The sequence below is a fragment of the Truncatella angustata genome (genome assembly GCF_020726525.1).
Source record: "Truncatella angustata strain MPI-SDFR-AT-0073 chromosome Unknown BKA67scaffold_8, whole genome shotgun sequence".
NCBI classification, from domain to species: Eukaryota; Fungi; Ascomycota; class Sordariomycetes; order Amphisphaeriales; family Sporocadaceae; genus Truncatella; species Truncatella angustata.
Window position 1 is genome coordinate 1,610,552 of NW_025763388.1, and position 16,925 is coordinate 1,627,476.

Consider the following 16,925-nt stretch of genomic DNA (forward strand, 5'->3'; position numbering starts at 1 on the left):
GAAGCGGTCGAGGAGCGACTATGACGACAGAGGGGTTTGGTCTCGTTCTGGCGGGACAGCAAGCATTGAAAGCAGTGCCAGCAGCCAGTTCTAAAACTACCGGTACGGATCCGTACTTGACACACACACCACCTGAAAGCAAAACGAGACCTGCGAGTGGTCTGCAGGCTTTCGGGTCCAACTCAATGCAGCTCAAGGCAGCCCCGCTGTAGTCGTAGCAGCGACGGGATTGGAGGGCCGGCAAATCTGGCGTGCTTCCAAGTTTTGGCTTTTCGCACCCCGCGCTTGCTGCCCGTGTGATGTGATCTCAGGACTGCTCTGCCCTCTTCCTGGTGCTTGTGTAGAGTAAAATCCCAGAACGAATAATTGAATCCCAGAACTGTCAAACAGACATCGAACGAGAAATTTGTTTTAAAGATTCCACTCTCGCTAGGTCCCAATAATCGCGAGGTTGGGCAGGCTCGTTCAGTTCTGAGTACGGAAATGAGAATAGGTACGGATCCGTAGAGTGGGTGATAATATAAGCTTGGGCTTTTTGAAGTCCAGCTAATGATGGGGAAGGTCAAAGTCTGCCTCTACTACTCCTGATAGAGCATGTTAGAAAGGTACTTCGACGACTCAACTTTAGCATGTCAGGTTTTTCCAACAATCTGAGCGATCTGGGCCGCCATGGAGCAAATGCCAGGTACCGCACTAGCACAGGCCATCATTCGGCGGCTTTGTCAATCTGGGGTACTCCTTGAGTTGGGCACATTGGGCGATGTGAGTGGCAAGGATTGAGCTTGTGGGTTAATCTATTATCCCACGATATAGTGTACATGTTCGTGTGGTTTGTGTCAGCAGCTTCCCGACTTGTTGTGGTTGCGAATAATTGCATTCGAGCACCACCTCTACGTCCCTCATGATCGTTCCTCTACCATGTGGGGCCAGGGTTCGTCCAGAACCCAACTCTTAGGGGTCCGGAAACGCGAAGACTGTCGAAGGTCCAGTACGGCTGTCACATGTGATGGACTGGGCCATCAATCGTTTCTCGTGAGCAGAAAGGATGGTGTTGCGGGGCCAGCTCGTGGCTTGCCGGCAGCTTGACAAGATCGCCCGCGTGATGACGTCGGGCCATAACTACGTAGGTTAGAACGTACTTGGTACAATGTACTCTTTTCCACACTAACCTTAGACACCCAAGCCTCTGCAATTGTACACAAGCGGATCCACCCGGCACCTTATTACCAATACAATACAGAGCACAGTTGGAAAGAGCCATTTCCTACACGGCAAAACTAGCAATTTCATTTACCAATAAGCAGCCCAAACACGAAATGATGTCCAACAATTTCAGGGTCCCCCGGTAGACTGGGTTTGACTGGGGACTGCTTCGCTTCGGTCCGTCCTATCGTTGTTTCCCGCCACTGCTCCATTCCCTGAGTCCCTCTAACCCAGGGGCCAGGACCGCGAGGCTAGTCAAGTATCCCCTGCCGGTAAGAAAAGCTAGTCCCTATTCCTGCCCAACCAGTAACCCAGGCCGTCTCAGAGCCGGGGGCCTCGAGCTGGGAGACCCTATGTAGTCATTTTCTGATCTTGGGAATTGGAAATGCTGCCTATGACTGTGCCCGGCTGGCTATCAATTACAGAACGCGTCACGCAGTTATGGAAGACTCAGGTGGTGGTTGCACACAAGCAGTTAGTCACACGTCCAGTTCATGCAAGTCTAGTTTATGGTAGCACAATGAGACCGCGCTGCAATAGGGTCGGAGTCCTCGGCAGAGTTATGCACGCAGCTCGAGGCTCACTTGTCAGATTGACATTTACAATGGTCGTTTTCATCCTGTATAAAATCGTTGTCAAAACCATTGGTGCATGCCATGGCTATCGCAGCATCCTTTCGCACACCAATTTCGGGGATAACTGGACTCAAACGTATCACAAACCAACTGGCACTAATCTGATCTGGACGTTGAGCTCTTCCATACGACCTGATGAAGCCATTCCCCCAACAACTTTTGATACTTCGCCGTCTTCTCCTGTGCGTCTTGCCATGACCCAAGATGGCCATACCACCTTGCTGGAAAGTGATCGAAACCGTGGATCTGATCCGGCACGAGCAGCCATCGTACACTTCCATCTGATGTGTCATGCTGCCAAGCAAATCGTTCGTTGTCCGTGATAAGCTCGCCATCCTTTTCTGCAGCCCTCCTCTGACCGACTATATCTGTAGGATCCGGCACCGGCCGACCAGCGAGTTTGCACGCCATTCGCCAGCCTTCATGCGCAAGTTGATCGAGCTCTGCTGCCACAATATAGATGTGTGGAGGCAGATCATCCCTTTTGGCGAAGAAGGGTGACAACAGAGGATCATGTAGGTTCTGACCGGGATTGACATAGCTCCATTTGAAGATTGGCGAAAACCTAGCCAGCATATCTAAGGGCGAACTTCTGATGCCGGGACCCAGCTCAGGCTTGTAGTATCGCCTCTTCATACGCTCGCTTGAGGGGATGCTCTGATCTACTGCGGGATAGATAGGCAGTACTGCCGAGGGTTTCACCTGCTCGCGGATGCTGGGAAGCTGAGCGACGCTGAGAGTCAAATTACCACCTGCTGAGAATCCCGTGATGGCAACTCGGTTCTTGTCGATTGGCAGACTATCGTCCGCAATGACCGCAAGTATCAGTGCTTCCAGGTCGTGCACGGCTGTAGGAAAGGGGTACCAAGGCGCCTTGCGATAGTTCAACTCCACGACAAGGAATTTGTGCTCATCTGCAAAGTGCCGGTTCCATTTATCATCATCTTCGGGGGATCCGATGCAAAAGCCTCCACCATGAATGCTGAAGATCAAAGGCAGATTTTCCGGAGAGCTCTGATCATAGTCTTTGGGGAAAAATATGCTGTATTGCATCACTTGTCAGTTGTTGCTCGTCCCATGTCCAAACCTGTTCCGCTCATGCTGCTACCTATCCAGAGCTACGACTTACCGAATGGGCAATGACGGCCGACTTTCATAGGTCTTGACGATGTCTGGTGCAAAACCCGAAGGCCACATCCACTCATTCCACCCTCTCAGATATCTGATCGGTGAACTGACGCCCTGTACAGCGTATATAGTAAAGCCGTTGTAGAGGCGCGTAGATAAGGGCGCCTGTCGCTGGACGTTCTCATTTTCTGTCGACATGATTCCTGATTGAGAATGATCCTACACAGATAGCTCGTAGCTTCAAATGCGAGTGATCGTTCGTATTAGTTCCTAGGTATGCATAAGTGATGCCTCTGAGAGTGACGACTCCAAGCTATTGCGCAATTGCGATGTTGTCTTCTGGCCTCTTCACAGGGTCGCATGACGCTTGGTCGGTTAAGCTTTCCGTGTTTCAGCAAGCTGCTGCAGGGATATTTACGAATACGGACGGCAATCGATCAACCGGCTTTTCCAGCCGCATTTTGACGAACGCAGTTTATGTACGGCATTGGTTCGTCCCTACTGAAAAAGTCAAGGGAGATAAGGGATTGAATACTATGCCTATAGTTCGACCACATTCCTTATTAGGCTATGGTCCATACTCCTGAACAACTTGTTAGTAACCTAGGAGATCGGGTTTGGGCGTCGGACTTGTAATCAGCAGTGGGCCATCAGTAGCTGGTTAAAACCAATCTTAGAAAGCTAACCTTAAGTTGGGCATTCCGAATGCCGATTGTCCCGACTCCGATCTCGACTTGTGGCTAAACGTGACTCGAGCGACCATGCTGTTCATAATTGAGGACATCATAGTTATAATTTTGCAGTCTCTAATAATAGATGTCAACAGTCTGGTCGTATGTTGGAACTTTTATTTAACAAAACTAAATGTCCTTTGGAGCACGGCGCTTGCGCAAACGAGACAAGTCCCCCGTCTTTGGGGACGGTATGTTTGCAGTTTCAACAGCATTGAGCAGTGCTAGAAATTTATGATTGCAATGGCGGCTGGTCGATCAATCATTACCAATGTGAGGACTACGTAGAGCCGTCGTAATAGCATACGCATGTCACTCTGTTGGTAGAAATCGTTCTGTCCTATATGTTGCTGCCTGCAGGCACCAATCAACTGATACGCTTATCGCCAACAACGGGCGGTTGACTAAACTTCAACTCCATTCAACGCCGACATTACGATATCTTGCGATACTTATACCATGCAGAACGGTGTACATTTATTGGCTGTTTTAAAGACCCGCATTAGCGTCATCGGTCAGCATCACAATTGCAGTGCCGTAGAATTTCGGAATAGACATAAACTGCTTGGCAGCCTACATGGAATCCCAGTCAAGGCATATCATATCACTCAGTCGTGTAGGCTATAATAATTCACTTTCGCTACATGTGCAGCTTTCTCTTGTCCCTCATGTGTCCTTACAGCGAAATATTTTGACAATGTTATTCTCCACCTGTGGTGATGATGGGTCCATCGGTCCTGGGGTTTCGGGCTGCCGTGACGACTTTGACTTTACAGTCCTTTTCGAGATTGCCTTCTTTTCTCTCACACCGTCAGCTCTCTTCATAGTTCTATCGATATGGCGTTCCGTTGTATTGGCTCGGAGGCCAGTTATGGTAAATGCACCAGTGCTGCAGCTCGTCAAACTGGTGAGTATTTGACTTTAGTAATTTCTCCCAAAGGTTTTAACGGCGAACAGTGCGCTATTACAGCATATGTAGGCTTACAGCTGGCTCTACTAGTTCTGGTCAGTATAGGGCCATTAAATGCCTTGGGCCTGTTCATAGCCTCTACTGCATTGACTTTCGGAGCTGCTGTATGCATGGTCGGGCTTTCCTGCCTTGATCACAGCAGATCGCCGCGACCGTCAATGCTGCTCAGCGGATACCTTTTTCTCACACTTCTGTTTGACATGGCAGAAACTCGTACTTTCTGGCTCGCCTCAGAAACACGGTCTGAGTTAGCATACACAGCGGTATTTACAGCAACGATGACTATCAAGGTGATCTTACTCGTTCTTGAAGCACAACACAAAACCAAATGGGTCAACTGGGATGAAAAAGATCCCCACAGTCCCGAAGAAACATCAGGAATTTTTGACTTGGGAGTCTATTTCTGGCTCAACTCGCTTTTCGTAAACGGTTATCGAAAGATTCTACAGGTAAAAGATTTGTATCCTCTTGATCATGCAATGAGAGGACAACGGCTACACGATCAATTTCAGGCGCGTTTATCTTATAACAAACTAAAAGGCACCAAGTATGGTCTTGTGAAAGTATTATGTCGCACATTAACTTTTCCACTATTGCTGCCAGTCCTCCCACGTTTGGTCCTCATCGGTTTCACCTTCTGTCAACCCTTTTTCATCAATCGACTTCTCAGTTATCTGTCCGGCGGCGAGGCAGAAGCTTCGCCGAACACCGGATCTGGACTCATCGCAGCGAGTGCCTTCATATTCACGGGAATTGCCATATCAACGGCAATTTACCAATACCTACACCACCGGTCCCTTCAGATGGTCAGAGGATGTAAGTTATCATATTACGCCGACAACCCAAGCCCGAATCTTGCACCCGTCACACATGCCGGCTGCAAATACTAATTCGCCCTTCAGGCCTCGTGACTGCCGTATATACGAAAGCAACCGAGGCACAAGTTACTGCCAACGAAGAATCTGCTTCTTTGACTCTCATGAGTAGTGACATCGAACGTATCCGCGTAGGATTTCGAACATTACATGACATGTGGGCCAGTGTCATTGAAGTAGCTCTCGCCAGCTGGCTGCTATACAATCAGCTCGGCGTCGCATTTCTGGCACCAATCATAGTCGTGATTGTTTGCTCGTTGGTTACATTATACATGGTTCGATTTACTGGGCCATCACAAAAGCGGTGGATGGCATCTGCGCAGAAGCGTGTTGGTCTAACTGCAGCAGTGATTGCGGATATGAAGAACCTCAAGATTTCTGGCCTAACGATGCCTGTGGGCGAATTTGTGCAGCGGTTACGATTGGAAGAATTGGTGGCCAGCGGACGTTTTCGACTTCTCATCATAGCCGCCGTCTTTGTCGGCCACTGTCCACTATACTTGTCTCCAATCTTTACATTCGCTGTGGCTCAGACGTCTCTGGACACGACAAAAATATTCACCTCTCTATCATATCTTACTCTACTATGCAATCCTCTGACACAGATTTTCCAAAATGTTCCACAACTCATCGCCTCACTTGCTTGTATCCATCGAATACAGCTGTTTCTCGAATTGGACTCTCGCTCCGATATCAGAGAGGCTATGCTGGCTTCACGTCCGATTTCTCAAACGGAGACTATCGATTACAAAAAGCAATCTGAGGTTGCCTCCACGGATTATGCCTTGACTGTCAGAGGTGGAAACTTTGGGTGGAACGATGATAAAAATGTTCTCAACAACGTCAACATCACTATCCCCAAGCATTCATTCACCATTGTCTGTGGACCAATCGGTTCAGGGAAGTCGACATTGTGCAAAGCTTTGTTGGGCGAGTTACCGGCATCGGGCGGGTCCATCACAGCTGGAACGAGCCTTTCTCGACTGGCCTATTGTGACCAATCGCCATTCCTATCGAACGGGTCAATTCGGGACAACATAATCGGCTTCAGTCCTTTCGATCCAAGTCGGTACTCCGATGTGATCAATGCCACGATGCTCGCATTTGATATCGACACAATGCCTGCTGGCGACCGCACGAACGTTGGGAGCAATGGTATTACACTTTCCGGTGGCCAGAAACAGCGTGTTGCTTTGGCACGCGCTTTGTACCTACAGACGGATTTATTGATCTTTGATGATGTATTCAGCGGACTGGATGCCGATACCGAAGAACAGGTTTTCAGCCGCGTTTTCGGAGTTGATGGAATTCTACGACGTCGACGGGCGACTTGCATATTATGTACTCATTCAGTACGCCACTTGCCTGATGCGGATCATATCATCGCTCTTGGCCCTGACGCCACTATCGCAGAGCAGGGCACCTTCGTGGATTTGATGGAGGATGAAAAAAGCTACGTGTATAGCCTAGGCGTAAAGACATCTTCCAGTAGTGTATCACTGGATGATTCTGACGTGGACATGGACCATCCTGACGGTAGGCCACGTACACTCGATCGGGCTGCGACCACATCTTCGGCCTTATCAAATCCTGGCGAAAAGAGCCGTCAGATCGGCGACCGAGGAGTCTATAAGCATTACTTCAAGTCCATGGGGTACTTTCTCGTCGCGTCCATCGTATCTTGGTCTCTTGCTTTTGGATTCTTCAATAACTTTCCCACGATCTGGCTAAAATTTTGGTCGGAAGATTTATCAAAACCCAACTCATCGCGATCTTTTGGTTATTATGTCGGCATATATACTCTACTCAACGTCAGCGCTTTACTGTCTCTAATAGGCCTGGCAGTAGCGGTGCTTTACGTGGCTGTGAAAAGAAGTGGTGCTAGTTTGCACAACGATGCTTTACGAACATTGATCAAAGCTCCTCTGGGATTTTTCACCAGCACAGATCAAGGTCAGATCATTAATTTGTTCAGTCAAGATATAAATCTCATCGACACTGAGCTCCCAACTTCTATCTTAAACGTGGTGGCCTGCGTATTTGTCGCAATTGGACAAGCAGCCGTACTAGTTACGACATCACCCTATATTGCTATCAGCTATCCCTTCTTAGTCGCTCTTCTGTGGATGATCGGTCGGTTCTATCTCAGAACCTCGAGACAGATGCGACTGCTAGACTTGGAGACTAAGGCTCCATTATTGTATGTTGAGCAGTTCTTCCATATTTCTAATTCCTCAGCAGCCATGCTAACCATGTTTCCTAGTACACACTTTCTGGACACAACTAAGGGCATAATCACATTGCGTGCTTTTGGGTTTGTGTCAGAAGATCGAGCAAAGAATATTGAGCTCCTCGATATTTCGCAGCGGCCAGCCTATTTGATTCAGATGATCCAGAATTGGTTGAACCTGGTTCTTGGCCTCGTAGTCATGGCAATGGCTGTTCTTCTGACTGCACTTGCCGTTAAGACGCACTCGAACTCCGGCTTCACTGGAGCATCTTTAGTAACTCTAATGTCATTTGGCGAGCAGCTCACTGTAATTGTAATGTTTATGACACAGCTCGAAACTAGCCTTGGTACGTTGGCCCCGGTTTAAGGAATATTGCTATCACTAATATTGGTACCAGGAGCTGTGGCCAGGTTGAGGAATTTTAATGCCACTGTTCAGCCAGAAGACAAGCCCGATGAGGATATTATCCCCCCTAACGAATGGCCTCAAAGAGGGTCAGTAGAATTTCAAGGTGTATCAGCAAGTTACGGGTAAGTACATAAGTTCGTGTACTATTACTTCTGGATGTTGACACCACCACAGCGTCGTAGATGGTGATGGGGTTGAGGAGAAGCCCGAACTTGCTCTCCGCGACATAAATCTAAGCATCTCCGCTGGAGAACGAGTAGCTATTTGCGGGCGGACCGGTAGTGGTAAATCGTCCCTCATTGCGCTCATTCTCAAGCTTTTGGACCCTGTTGCGGAAACGGCTAGCAACATTTTTATAGACAGTATGGCACTTCACAAAATCGATCGCTCTATTCTTCGCCAGAGGATCATAGCCGTTCCACAGGACGCAGTCTTTCTTCCAGATGGGTCTACATTCCGAGCGAACCTAGACCCTTTCGATGTGGCAAACCCAGCTGATTGTCGGTCGGTTCTCGAAGTCGTCGATCTATGGACGTTCATTGAGGAGCGGGGTGGGCTAGAAGCTGGGATGAGTCCTGGAACGTTCAGCCAAGGCCAACGGCAACTCTTCTCCCTTGCCCGTGCAGTGCTGAGGCGGCGAATTCGTGCCAAGAGTCTTGGAATTGGCGGCGGCGGATCTGAGGGCGGAGTCTTGTTACTTGACGAGGTCAGTTCGAGCGTAGATCAGGAAACCGAACGGACGATGCAAGAAATCATTCGCATCGAGTTCAAGGATTATACAGTAATTGCTGTTTCTCACCGCCTTGAAATGGTTATTGATTTTGATCGGGTCGTGGTTATGGACAAGGGCGAGATCGTCGAGGTTGGAAGTCCTAGAGTATTGTCTGGTGATATTTCGACACGATTTGGTGAGCTTTGGCGGGCTGGAGGATATTGATAGTCGTTATACGCGATGCGCGCAAGCCACAAACGGGATGAATACAGACATTTGCAAATTAGCGTGATGTACTGATTAGATATATGTCTACTCTATGAAGTGGAACGTCAACTTTTTGTATTGATTAGACGGAACCGTAGTGGCGCAAAAGGTGTGAACAAGCAAGCGCCTGTTGCTGGTTTGGCAAGAATACCCTCCTGGTGGGCCCATTTGCGCATTCGGGCTTCTTTGCATTTTTGGAGGTGAGAGTTGATTACGGCCCGATGCTGTTGTTTAACATACGGAGAGCTCCTGCTTTCGGCGTCCTGAATAGTCGTTGATTTTTCCTTCATGAGCTTTGGAATATTCTTCTGGTACATGTAAATATACTTGTAGATTATGGTTCTCATCAACGTTCTTTAGCCGCGGTTTCGGAACACCTCAGAATTATATTAGACTATGTGCTTTCTCGTAATGTTCATGTTGTTAGTACAGGTGATTAGTGCTTGGATAACCGCCAGCGACAGTTGTTATGAAGCACCAACACGTTATTGAGTGGTTAGTAGGAACCTTACTTGAGTACGGATTGAGTACTAGACTAGGTTAGTATATGGTTTAGCACCTTTTGTAGATATTAGTACCTTTGAGAATGGCATTTTACCTGGCGGTGGGTTTGTCTGGGACTGCCTCCTCGATAACATTTCCTATTCGTATCCCAAAAGACATCGATATTGATTGAACTGAGGATAATAACGAGGCTATAAGAAGGCAAGCAGTATAAACAAGAACAAACTTTACTCTTCATCAATGTCACAATGATTATCTAACTATAATCATTGTATATCCTTAAAGTGGGCACTCTTACAGCTAAACCTAGAAGCGCATTGGATGGCTGAGCTCACTTAGTGCATATCTACCCTACTACGTAGCGCCATTCTTTGCTGTCACCGAAATGTCGTGATAAAGGAAATGCTCATGACACCACTGCAGACCAATGGGGGCTTTAAAAGTCCTCCCAAAACCTTTGAATAAATATCTATATGCCGATGTTAATGGAACCGACCATTAGTAATGCATATCACTTGCAAGAAAGTTGGTGCTTCCGTTTTCGAGTTCGGCCCATGTGAAGAATTGTGTGCTGCGATACACGACTCCACCTCGGTCATTATAAACATCTCTGCGGCCTAGATGCACATTGTGGATATTGCACCTCTTGACGGTATGTAAGGAGTGAATCAATTCGTATTGTCATTGAGTGTTTGCCCGAGCTTGGTCGGGAGCGAGCTATCTACGTGCCTATCTACTGTGCATGAGCTTTAATCAAGGATTCAATATCCGCTTCGCTCAGTTCCTTGATCCCTAAGAACTCGTTGTCGTTTGTTTTGAAGTGACTTCCATACCCGTCACCGAAGATTGACGCATTGATGAAGTTTATGATAAACACATTGGGATCAGGGTTCTCCTTCTGCAACTCCGCGAAAGCCTCGCTTATTTGATCGTCCACGGAGACCACCTGCTCTTGCCATGGTGTACCCGTAGCCCTCTGAGCGATCTCAGATAACTTCTTGAGGGTAAGGGCAACAGACTGGATACGAACCACCTTGTTCTTGGTTTCCTTTGGATGCTTCAAGACGCTCACAACCGCCTGGCCCACCGCAGGGAGCGTAGTAGCGCTGAAGGTGCGGTTACCACCATCGTGAAGAGAAATAGTCTTCTCTTTGGCATTGGCGAGCCAGCCAACGGCCAAACCCCAGTCAAAGAAAGGACCGTTATTGATAATGGTGTATGTTAGATGACCAGCGGCGGCCTCTTTTTTGAGCACATCCTGAACGACGACCTTGTCCTTAAAGACAGGAAGCTGTGCAGCCTTGGTGTTGGATGTGTCGGATCCAAACTCTGATGGTATAAAGCGCTCAACTCCAGCTTTGATGGCAGCCTGGATGAGAGGAAGTTGTGTGGTCAAAGCGGCTCCTGCCAATGTCGACACTACGGCGTCTTGACGTTCAAGCGCATCGGTCAAGGAGTCTAAGGAGTCGTAGTCGACTACCTTCACATCAACGTTGTCGGGAAATTTATGTGTGCTTCCTTGTCGTGTGAGCACGGTGACTTTAAAACCACCCTTGAGTAACTGATCCAAGATCGCGGGGCCAAGGTTGCCTGTTGCCTGTATTTGTGTCAGTATCAGGAGATGCGGGGTCTAGCAGAAAGAGGAGCTTACGCCTGCAACGGCGACATTTTTAATTGTGCTGGTCATGGTGAGACTAGTTATATTCGGACGAAAGAAGTATCTTTGCTGAAGAGTAAAATGGGTTTGATGTGTTGTGAGAAGTGAGAGACTGAAAGGTGAAATTACATAGCGGTATATCAAGCGTAAATATATAAGAAAAGGATCTTCTTTGATCAAAGAATGACCATGGCGCTTCGGAAACGTTTACATAAGCTTTAAAGTTAAAATGCACCATTATTTGTAAGCCGTAAATGCTCAATGTACAATAAAGCATTCGGCAGATAGACATCCAGAGGGGAAGCTAGATGACAATATGGTTGCTCATCGACAAGCCCTGCCAGTGGCTTAGTGCATCGACTATGGCGTGCTATGGGCTCAGGAAGTTTATCGTAAGTAATTTGCTTCCGAACCAATCGCAGCCCGATGGAATCAAAATAGTTCCGAAGATCTAACCACAGCAGCCGGACATTCTCGGGTTTCTACAATTTATAGAAGAAAGTTCGAAGTTGATCAGTGCAGCGACATCCGATGGTTTGTAATTCCTTAGGACTGTTTACCTACATGACGCCTTACTGGACGGCGAACCTTCTTCCTATCCCATACCTCTTATCCTACACCCCACATCCCACATGGGGTTTGCCATCTGCCCGCTCCCTCCAGCCTCTACATAGCCCCTCTAGGTTGGCCGATTACGATTGGCTGCTGGCGACTCGGAAGAATATTTACGATGCTTACCTCGTGGCTCCGGTTTCCTTTCAGATGAGGAGATATTAAAAAAGTTTCTAAGCCATTGTTCATTCAAGGAACTTAATTATGCGAGCGGCGATGCCAACTATGCTTGTGAGCTCACGCAGGCACATCGTGGTTGGTACAATCGACGTATACAACGCCGCTCGCAACATGACGCCAGTCAGTGACACTCTGTTTGAATTAACCACGAATATTCCAGTGATCATATCTGGCTGCTAGTAGCACCCGTATGGTCACTTCAATGGTCTTGGCTTTGCAGACGCCGGTGCAGCGAAGGACCCTGGACGTCAATTCATCCTTAAGCACAGTCACCCTGAGCGCACGGCAAGCGCATGCAGTGAAAGTTTTGACATAACAAGTATTTGGTACCATGCCGATTGACTGATGACGTGAAACCAATAATCAAAAACGCATTCAAAGCTTAGTTTAGCTGCTGCTGTTGTTCGATCATTTCTGTGAGCAATGAATTGAACTCGCACTCTGCGTTTTGGTTTCGAGCAAGTAAATTACGGAACTAACCTAACCTAGGCCGCTACGGCCAGTACGCCACAGTGACAAATGGGCCTGAGATCTTTTTCTAAGCACCAAGTCCCGGCCTCCTTTCAAACAAAAACTTAGGCACTGGCAACCTGCGGTTTACTGGGAACACCTCGTTTACAACCAAGAATGCAGGTGCGCTTTCGCGTTTTTCGTGGGAATGATACCCTCCAACGTCTACATTTCCAGTGATATCTATAAATTCGCAGCAATTTCAGTGGCGCATGCATCTTGAGTGCCGACATATGCCATGGCATCAGCGCCATGGGAGACAGAGTGCTACCGAAGACTAGATTGCATGGGGCAGTGGAGAAGTATTATTCACATAGAATACACGTGTTAAATACCCGTTAGAACCTGTACCAACCCTCGGGAGTTCAGCAATTTGTATTCTAGTCTAGGCGCATTTATCCGTTCGATGGATGTGGTAGAAAAACAATGGGGGAAACCGTTCAGCAAATGAAGCAGGATCTTGAAAGGGATCACCCATCTGGCCCAAGGCTGCAGGTTTCCCTTCCCAATATCTCGCCTTCCAAGATCGCAGTTGTTTTCTCCACGCCCTAAAATGCGTATCTGGGGTCGTATGATCGTTCTGGGGAGCTTCTAACAACAAAGAGGAACTGAGCACGTCTTGAATCGATAAACACGAACATGTTACGAGCCGAAAACAGGTGCGAGCCAAGTCTTAAGCTATAACTAACAGGCGACGAGACATAATTTTCCGGCTCAGGAATCTGAACTCCTACTCCATAAGGAAAATCTGCTGGCATACAGTGACATCAATTACTTCGCTGTGTCATTCCCGAGGCCATCATGTTTTCGACAGTCTTTCTAGCCCAGACTTCCTTTTAACCTTGCACGATCTGTTTTGTCCTGACAGTGACATATTGACTGCTTGTACGTTGAGTATGTCTTGTTAAGGGGACTTCGTCAGGCCCACCCAGTAAGACAGTCTTCCCAACCAGTCTCCATCTTCCCGCTGCACTTTCGCACAAGCCTTTACTTTCCTTATTGAGGTTATTCGAAAAATCTTCTCCCTTTTCGTCAAGAGGCTGTAAAATCCATGCGCGTGTAACATTAGACGGGTATGCTACCAGATCTGTGGGCATTGCTAAACGGAGCTGCGCTGGGTTACGATAGAGGGACAAGTCCCGCAATACTGGATAGCCAACAATGGCGTGCGACTGTTTGCTGCACCGAATCAATCCACAAGGGAAGCCTACCAGATATAAGGCTCTGGGGTCCGTGATAAACGTCAGAAGTAAAAGGAGGATCTCCTCATAATCAGAGTAACTTTGAGATGACGTAGGGAACGAATCAACGGCAGACGGAGTCGACAACCAGTCCAGTAGTTTTCTCGCTGACAAACGGAGAGCCTCGTCTCCATCAAATGGCACGAAGCGGACGTTGTTGAATGAAGGCTGCACAACTTCTTTATCAAGCAGGGTCCACAAGCGGCAAATCCCTTCTAGCCCAAGCCTGCACACCGCGGCGAGGAAGCAACGACGCAGAGGATTGTATTTGTCATCATCGATGCTCGTTGATGTCAAGTCCAGTCTCCCATCCCGGAGTCTGACCTCACGTGAGCGGATACAATTGTCCGGAAAGAGCTCGTAAGTCTTCGCCATCTCCTCGTCAGCGATAATTTCGACCGGTGACTCAAAGAAGAGTAGGTCTAAGTTGATTTGCTGGAGTGTTATGCTATGTATGCCCTGCACGCTCCCTACCGTGAATTCCGGGAGCGCCGTTTCGAGTCCGCCAGAGGGTCGAGACAACCATGAGACATTATCGCGCTTACCAACAAACATGGCAGAATCCTTCGCTTGAGTATTTGCCATCCACGTGAGAGGCCTCTTTTCTCCACATGCAAGGGCAAGCATTGAGACGGTAAAGAACACCATATCATAATCCTGGGAATGGCCAGTGAAATGAACTGCCAATCCGGCAAGGTTAATTGTGATCGAGACGATGTCTGATGGGATGGTGCATTGAATAGGACTGACGATGAAATAGCTAGCCATCAGCGATGATCTTATCGTGCCGACCCCGCGCTGTGCAGGATCATTGTATGGAGAAACGCTATTGTCACTGATGGTCCAACGGAGTTCCTTTGGACTGAATTCATAGCCGGCTGCGGCTCGAACATTGTAAATGGTGACGCTTCGAGCCCACTCTAATGTCGAATACTTAAGACCATACGTCATGGCGCCGTTGTCGCAAGCAGAGGTTGTCCTGGCAATAAAAATTGCATTGTGCGCATAGTAGTGGTGCCTCATATCACTCCATGGCTTGTTGACCTCGAATTCATGCCAGCACCTAAATTGACGACAAATTTGAGTAATAGATTCATATGCTGCATGATGTGGAGACAATAAAATAGCAAAGGTTCGTACCATGCTCTGGACCACCAGCGCGAGTTTTCAACAGCGGCGCAGACATTAACTAGCTGTGGTATGTCTGCTTGATCGGGGAGAAAATCTCCATCTTGGGCATACCGTGCGGATGGATTGTCGTACTTTTCCAACACGGCTACTTCCTCAGCCTCGAAGCACACGTCCTCAAGAAGAATCAAGAGCCTTCGGCACCTGTCGTATATGATATCCATCACTGCAAAGGAAGAACAATGTCAACGATTCGAGACAGTTCAAGTACGCCCTCGCATGAATTTTGAGTTTCAGTCTGTTGCCCGACAATTGTGAAGAGAAAAGTTGTTGGTTATGAGATGGCAAATATGCATGCAAAATTTGCTAGGTGAGGTGAAATGGGGTGGTTTAGCTTACTTGCAATACATTGTTGCTTTTCGACCTCGTCCTCCTGGCGAATACACATCTGGCTACAGCAGTCGGTGTCAGAAACTTTCGCCCCCGTCTGATTCCGGAGACTCTGGAGTGTTACGAAACAGTTACGAGGAGCGCAAGTGCACCTAACGGGTAATATGCGCTTCACATGCTTGCTAGAAAGGGCAAAATATGAAACCAAAATTTGCTTACTCAATCCAGATACCCTCTCTGCGAAAATTCTCATCCCTTTCTCGAGTATCCGTATGCACACCGCGCTCGGCAAGGACAGCCTCAACGAAGGGCTGACTGAAAGGCCAAGGTGCGTAAGGCTTTGAATCGTCCTTCGGCCAGACGTGATCCGGATGACGCCAGCAGTAGCTAACAGCAAGGTATTGTCGTATCACATTTTCTTCATCGAAGGGTACCTTGCCAACGTCGCTCTGACACACCAACCGGAAAGGTGTATTAAGTAGGCTGTCCCGATCGCGGACTTTGAAAGCTTTTGCAAAATCCGGTGCCCATAATCGAAGATTTCCCAAAGCGGCGTGTGCCTCATTGTTACTCAGGTTGAGTCGTTCAACATTCTCCTTGAAGAGGCCGACTCGATTGTTCCTCGTCAAAGTAACTTCGAATATGGAGTTGCCTAGAGACCGCTCTAGTGGCTTTTCCTCGTCTAGTGAGGGGTCAAAACTTGGCACAGAGGGCATTGTGTAGCAGTAAGCACGCGGAGTCACAACTTGGCGCTTCACACGTGGAATCCGAAGTTGCCTTGCTAATGTTCGAAAGAATAGCAGTCAAGGCTTGATTTTCAACGCCTAATTTAAGTTTCTCGTCAAGGCCAGCATTGATTGGACTAGTATGGCCACTGTTGAGATATGACCGGCTATTGACGTTTGTATTTAGAGGGATGAGATGATTAGTTTTATAGATGCAGGGTATGGAAACTTCCATTCTCAAATAGGAGCTTTGGCAGTCTCAGCACACGTGACGACTAGCTTACCCACTTTCCTCCTCATGGCGTATGAGTTGAAAAAAAAAGAATGAAAAAGAATGAAAAAAAGCAGAAAACAGGAAAGCTCCCGTGCCCCCCCCCCCCGAGGCAAGAATTCTCCTCTCTATAGACCATCCTTTCTTAATTTAGTTCAAAAGGAGCAGTGAAACAGTTTGGCCAATCATAGATGATGCATTCTGAGTTGCAATGCCCTGAGACGATTCTTGCGGTGTAATCTGCGAAGTTTCATAGGAATTATAATCTGTTTTTCTTGTAGCTTTACTGTATAGTATGTTAATTGAGCCAGATAAGCTATCGTAACACCAAAAGTTGGGCAAGTGGTCAATATACTTGTGAACAGTTCCAGCCGGTGGCCCTCCTCCCAGCTGACTGTAACATCATGTTTTTCTTCCTAGTCGCTCGGATCTCACTGCAAGCCGCGGTACAATTCAAACAGGAGCTGTTCCATAATTATTAAGATAATGAAGTTATTTTGCTATATGGCTACGGCCCAATATATGGGCTGATACGGATCCGTACAGA

General features: G+C 47.8%; 4 protein-coding genes across 4 annotated transcripts; 1 reads left to right on the top strand and 3 right to left on the bottom strand.

Annotated features, from left to right (window-relative positions):
• Positions 1 to 1,597: 1,597 nt before the first annotated feature.
• BKA67DRAFT_398200 (alpha/beta hydrolase fold protein) lies at positions 1,598 to 3,636 on the bottom strand. The gene is made up of 2 exons (XM_046096667.1): positions 2,968 to 3,636; positions 1,598 to 2,880 (listed from the first exon to the last, which is right to left on the bottom strand). The coding sequence occupies exons 1-2, from the start codon at positions 3,162 to 3,164 to the stop codon at positions 1,935 to 1,937; spliced, it is 1,143 nt and encodes a 380-aa protein (XP_045954304.1). The 5' UTR covers positions 3,165 to 3,636; the 3' UTR covers positions 1,598 to 1,934.
• Positions 3,637 to 4,291: 655 nt separating this feature from the next.
• On the top strand, positions 4,292 to 9,334 carry BKA67DRAFT_629165 (putative ABC multidrug transporter). The gene is made up of 6 exons (XM_046105573.1): positions 4,292 to 4,604; positions 4,655 to 5,483; positions 5,570 to 7,742; positions 7,806 to 8,119; positions 8,171 to 8,303; positions 8,356 to 9,334. The coding sequence occupies exons 1-6, from the start codon at positions 4,395 to 4,397 to the stop codon at positions 9,116 to 9,118; spliced, it is 4,422 nt and encodes a 1,473-aa protein (XP_045954305.1). The 5' UTR covers positions 4,292 to 4,394; the 3' UTR covers positions 9,119 to 9,334.
• Positions 9,335 to 10,397: 1,063 nt separating this feature from the next.
• On the bottom strand, positions 10,398 to 11,351 carry BKA67DRAFT_539638 (uncharacterized protein; the record flags this gene model as incomplete). The annotated part of the gene is made up of 2 exons (XM_046100671.1): positions 10,398 to 11,261; positions 11,316 to 11,351. 2 exons carry the CDS (start codon positions 11,349 to 11,351, stop codon positions 10,398 to 10,400), a joined length of 900 nt encoding a protein of 299 aa, XP_045954306.1.
• A 2,108-nt stretch (positions 11,352 to 13,459) lies between these two features.
• Positions 13,460 to 16,098, bottom strand: BKA67DRAFT_662554 (uncharacterized protein; the record flags this gene model as incomplete). The annotated part of the gene is made up of 4 exons (XM_046108023.1): positions 13,460 to 14,927; positions 15,005 to 15,218; positions 15,392 to 15,444; positions 15,602 to 16,098. The coding sequence occupies 4 exons, from the start codon at positions 16,096 to 16,098 to the stop codon at positions 13,460 to 13,462; spliced, it is 2,232 nt and encodes a 743-aa protein (XP_045954307.1).
• Between the last annotated feature and the right edge of the window lie 827 nt (positions 16,099 to 16,925).

Excerpts from the sequence above, each read along its gene's own strand:
- BKA67DRAFT_398200 (XM_046096667.1), bottom strand. The coding sequence starts at position 3,164 with ATGTCGACAGAAAATGAGAACGTCCAGCGACAGGCGCCCTTATCTACG. Across the intron at positions 2,881-2,967 it reads CGGCCGTCATTGCCCATTCG|CATATTTTTCCCCAAAGACT; the intron begins GTAAGTCGTAGC and ends GATGCAATACAG.
- BKA67DRAFT_629165 (XM_046105573.1), top strand. The coding sequence starts at position 4,395 with ATGTTATTCTCCACCTGTGGTGATGATGGGTCCATCGGTCCTGGGGTT. Across the intron at positions 5,484-5,569 it reads CCTTCAGATGGTCAGAGGAT|GCCTCGTGACTGCCGTATAT; the intron begins GTAAGTTATCAT and ends TTCGCCCTTCAG. Across the intron at positions 8,120-8,170 it reads ACAGCTCGAAACTAGCCTTG|GAGCTGTGGCCAGGTTGAGG; the intron begins GTACGTTGGCCC and ends TATTGGTACCAG.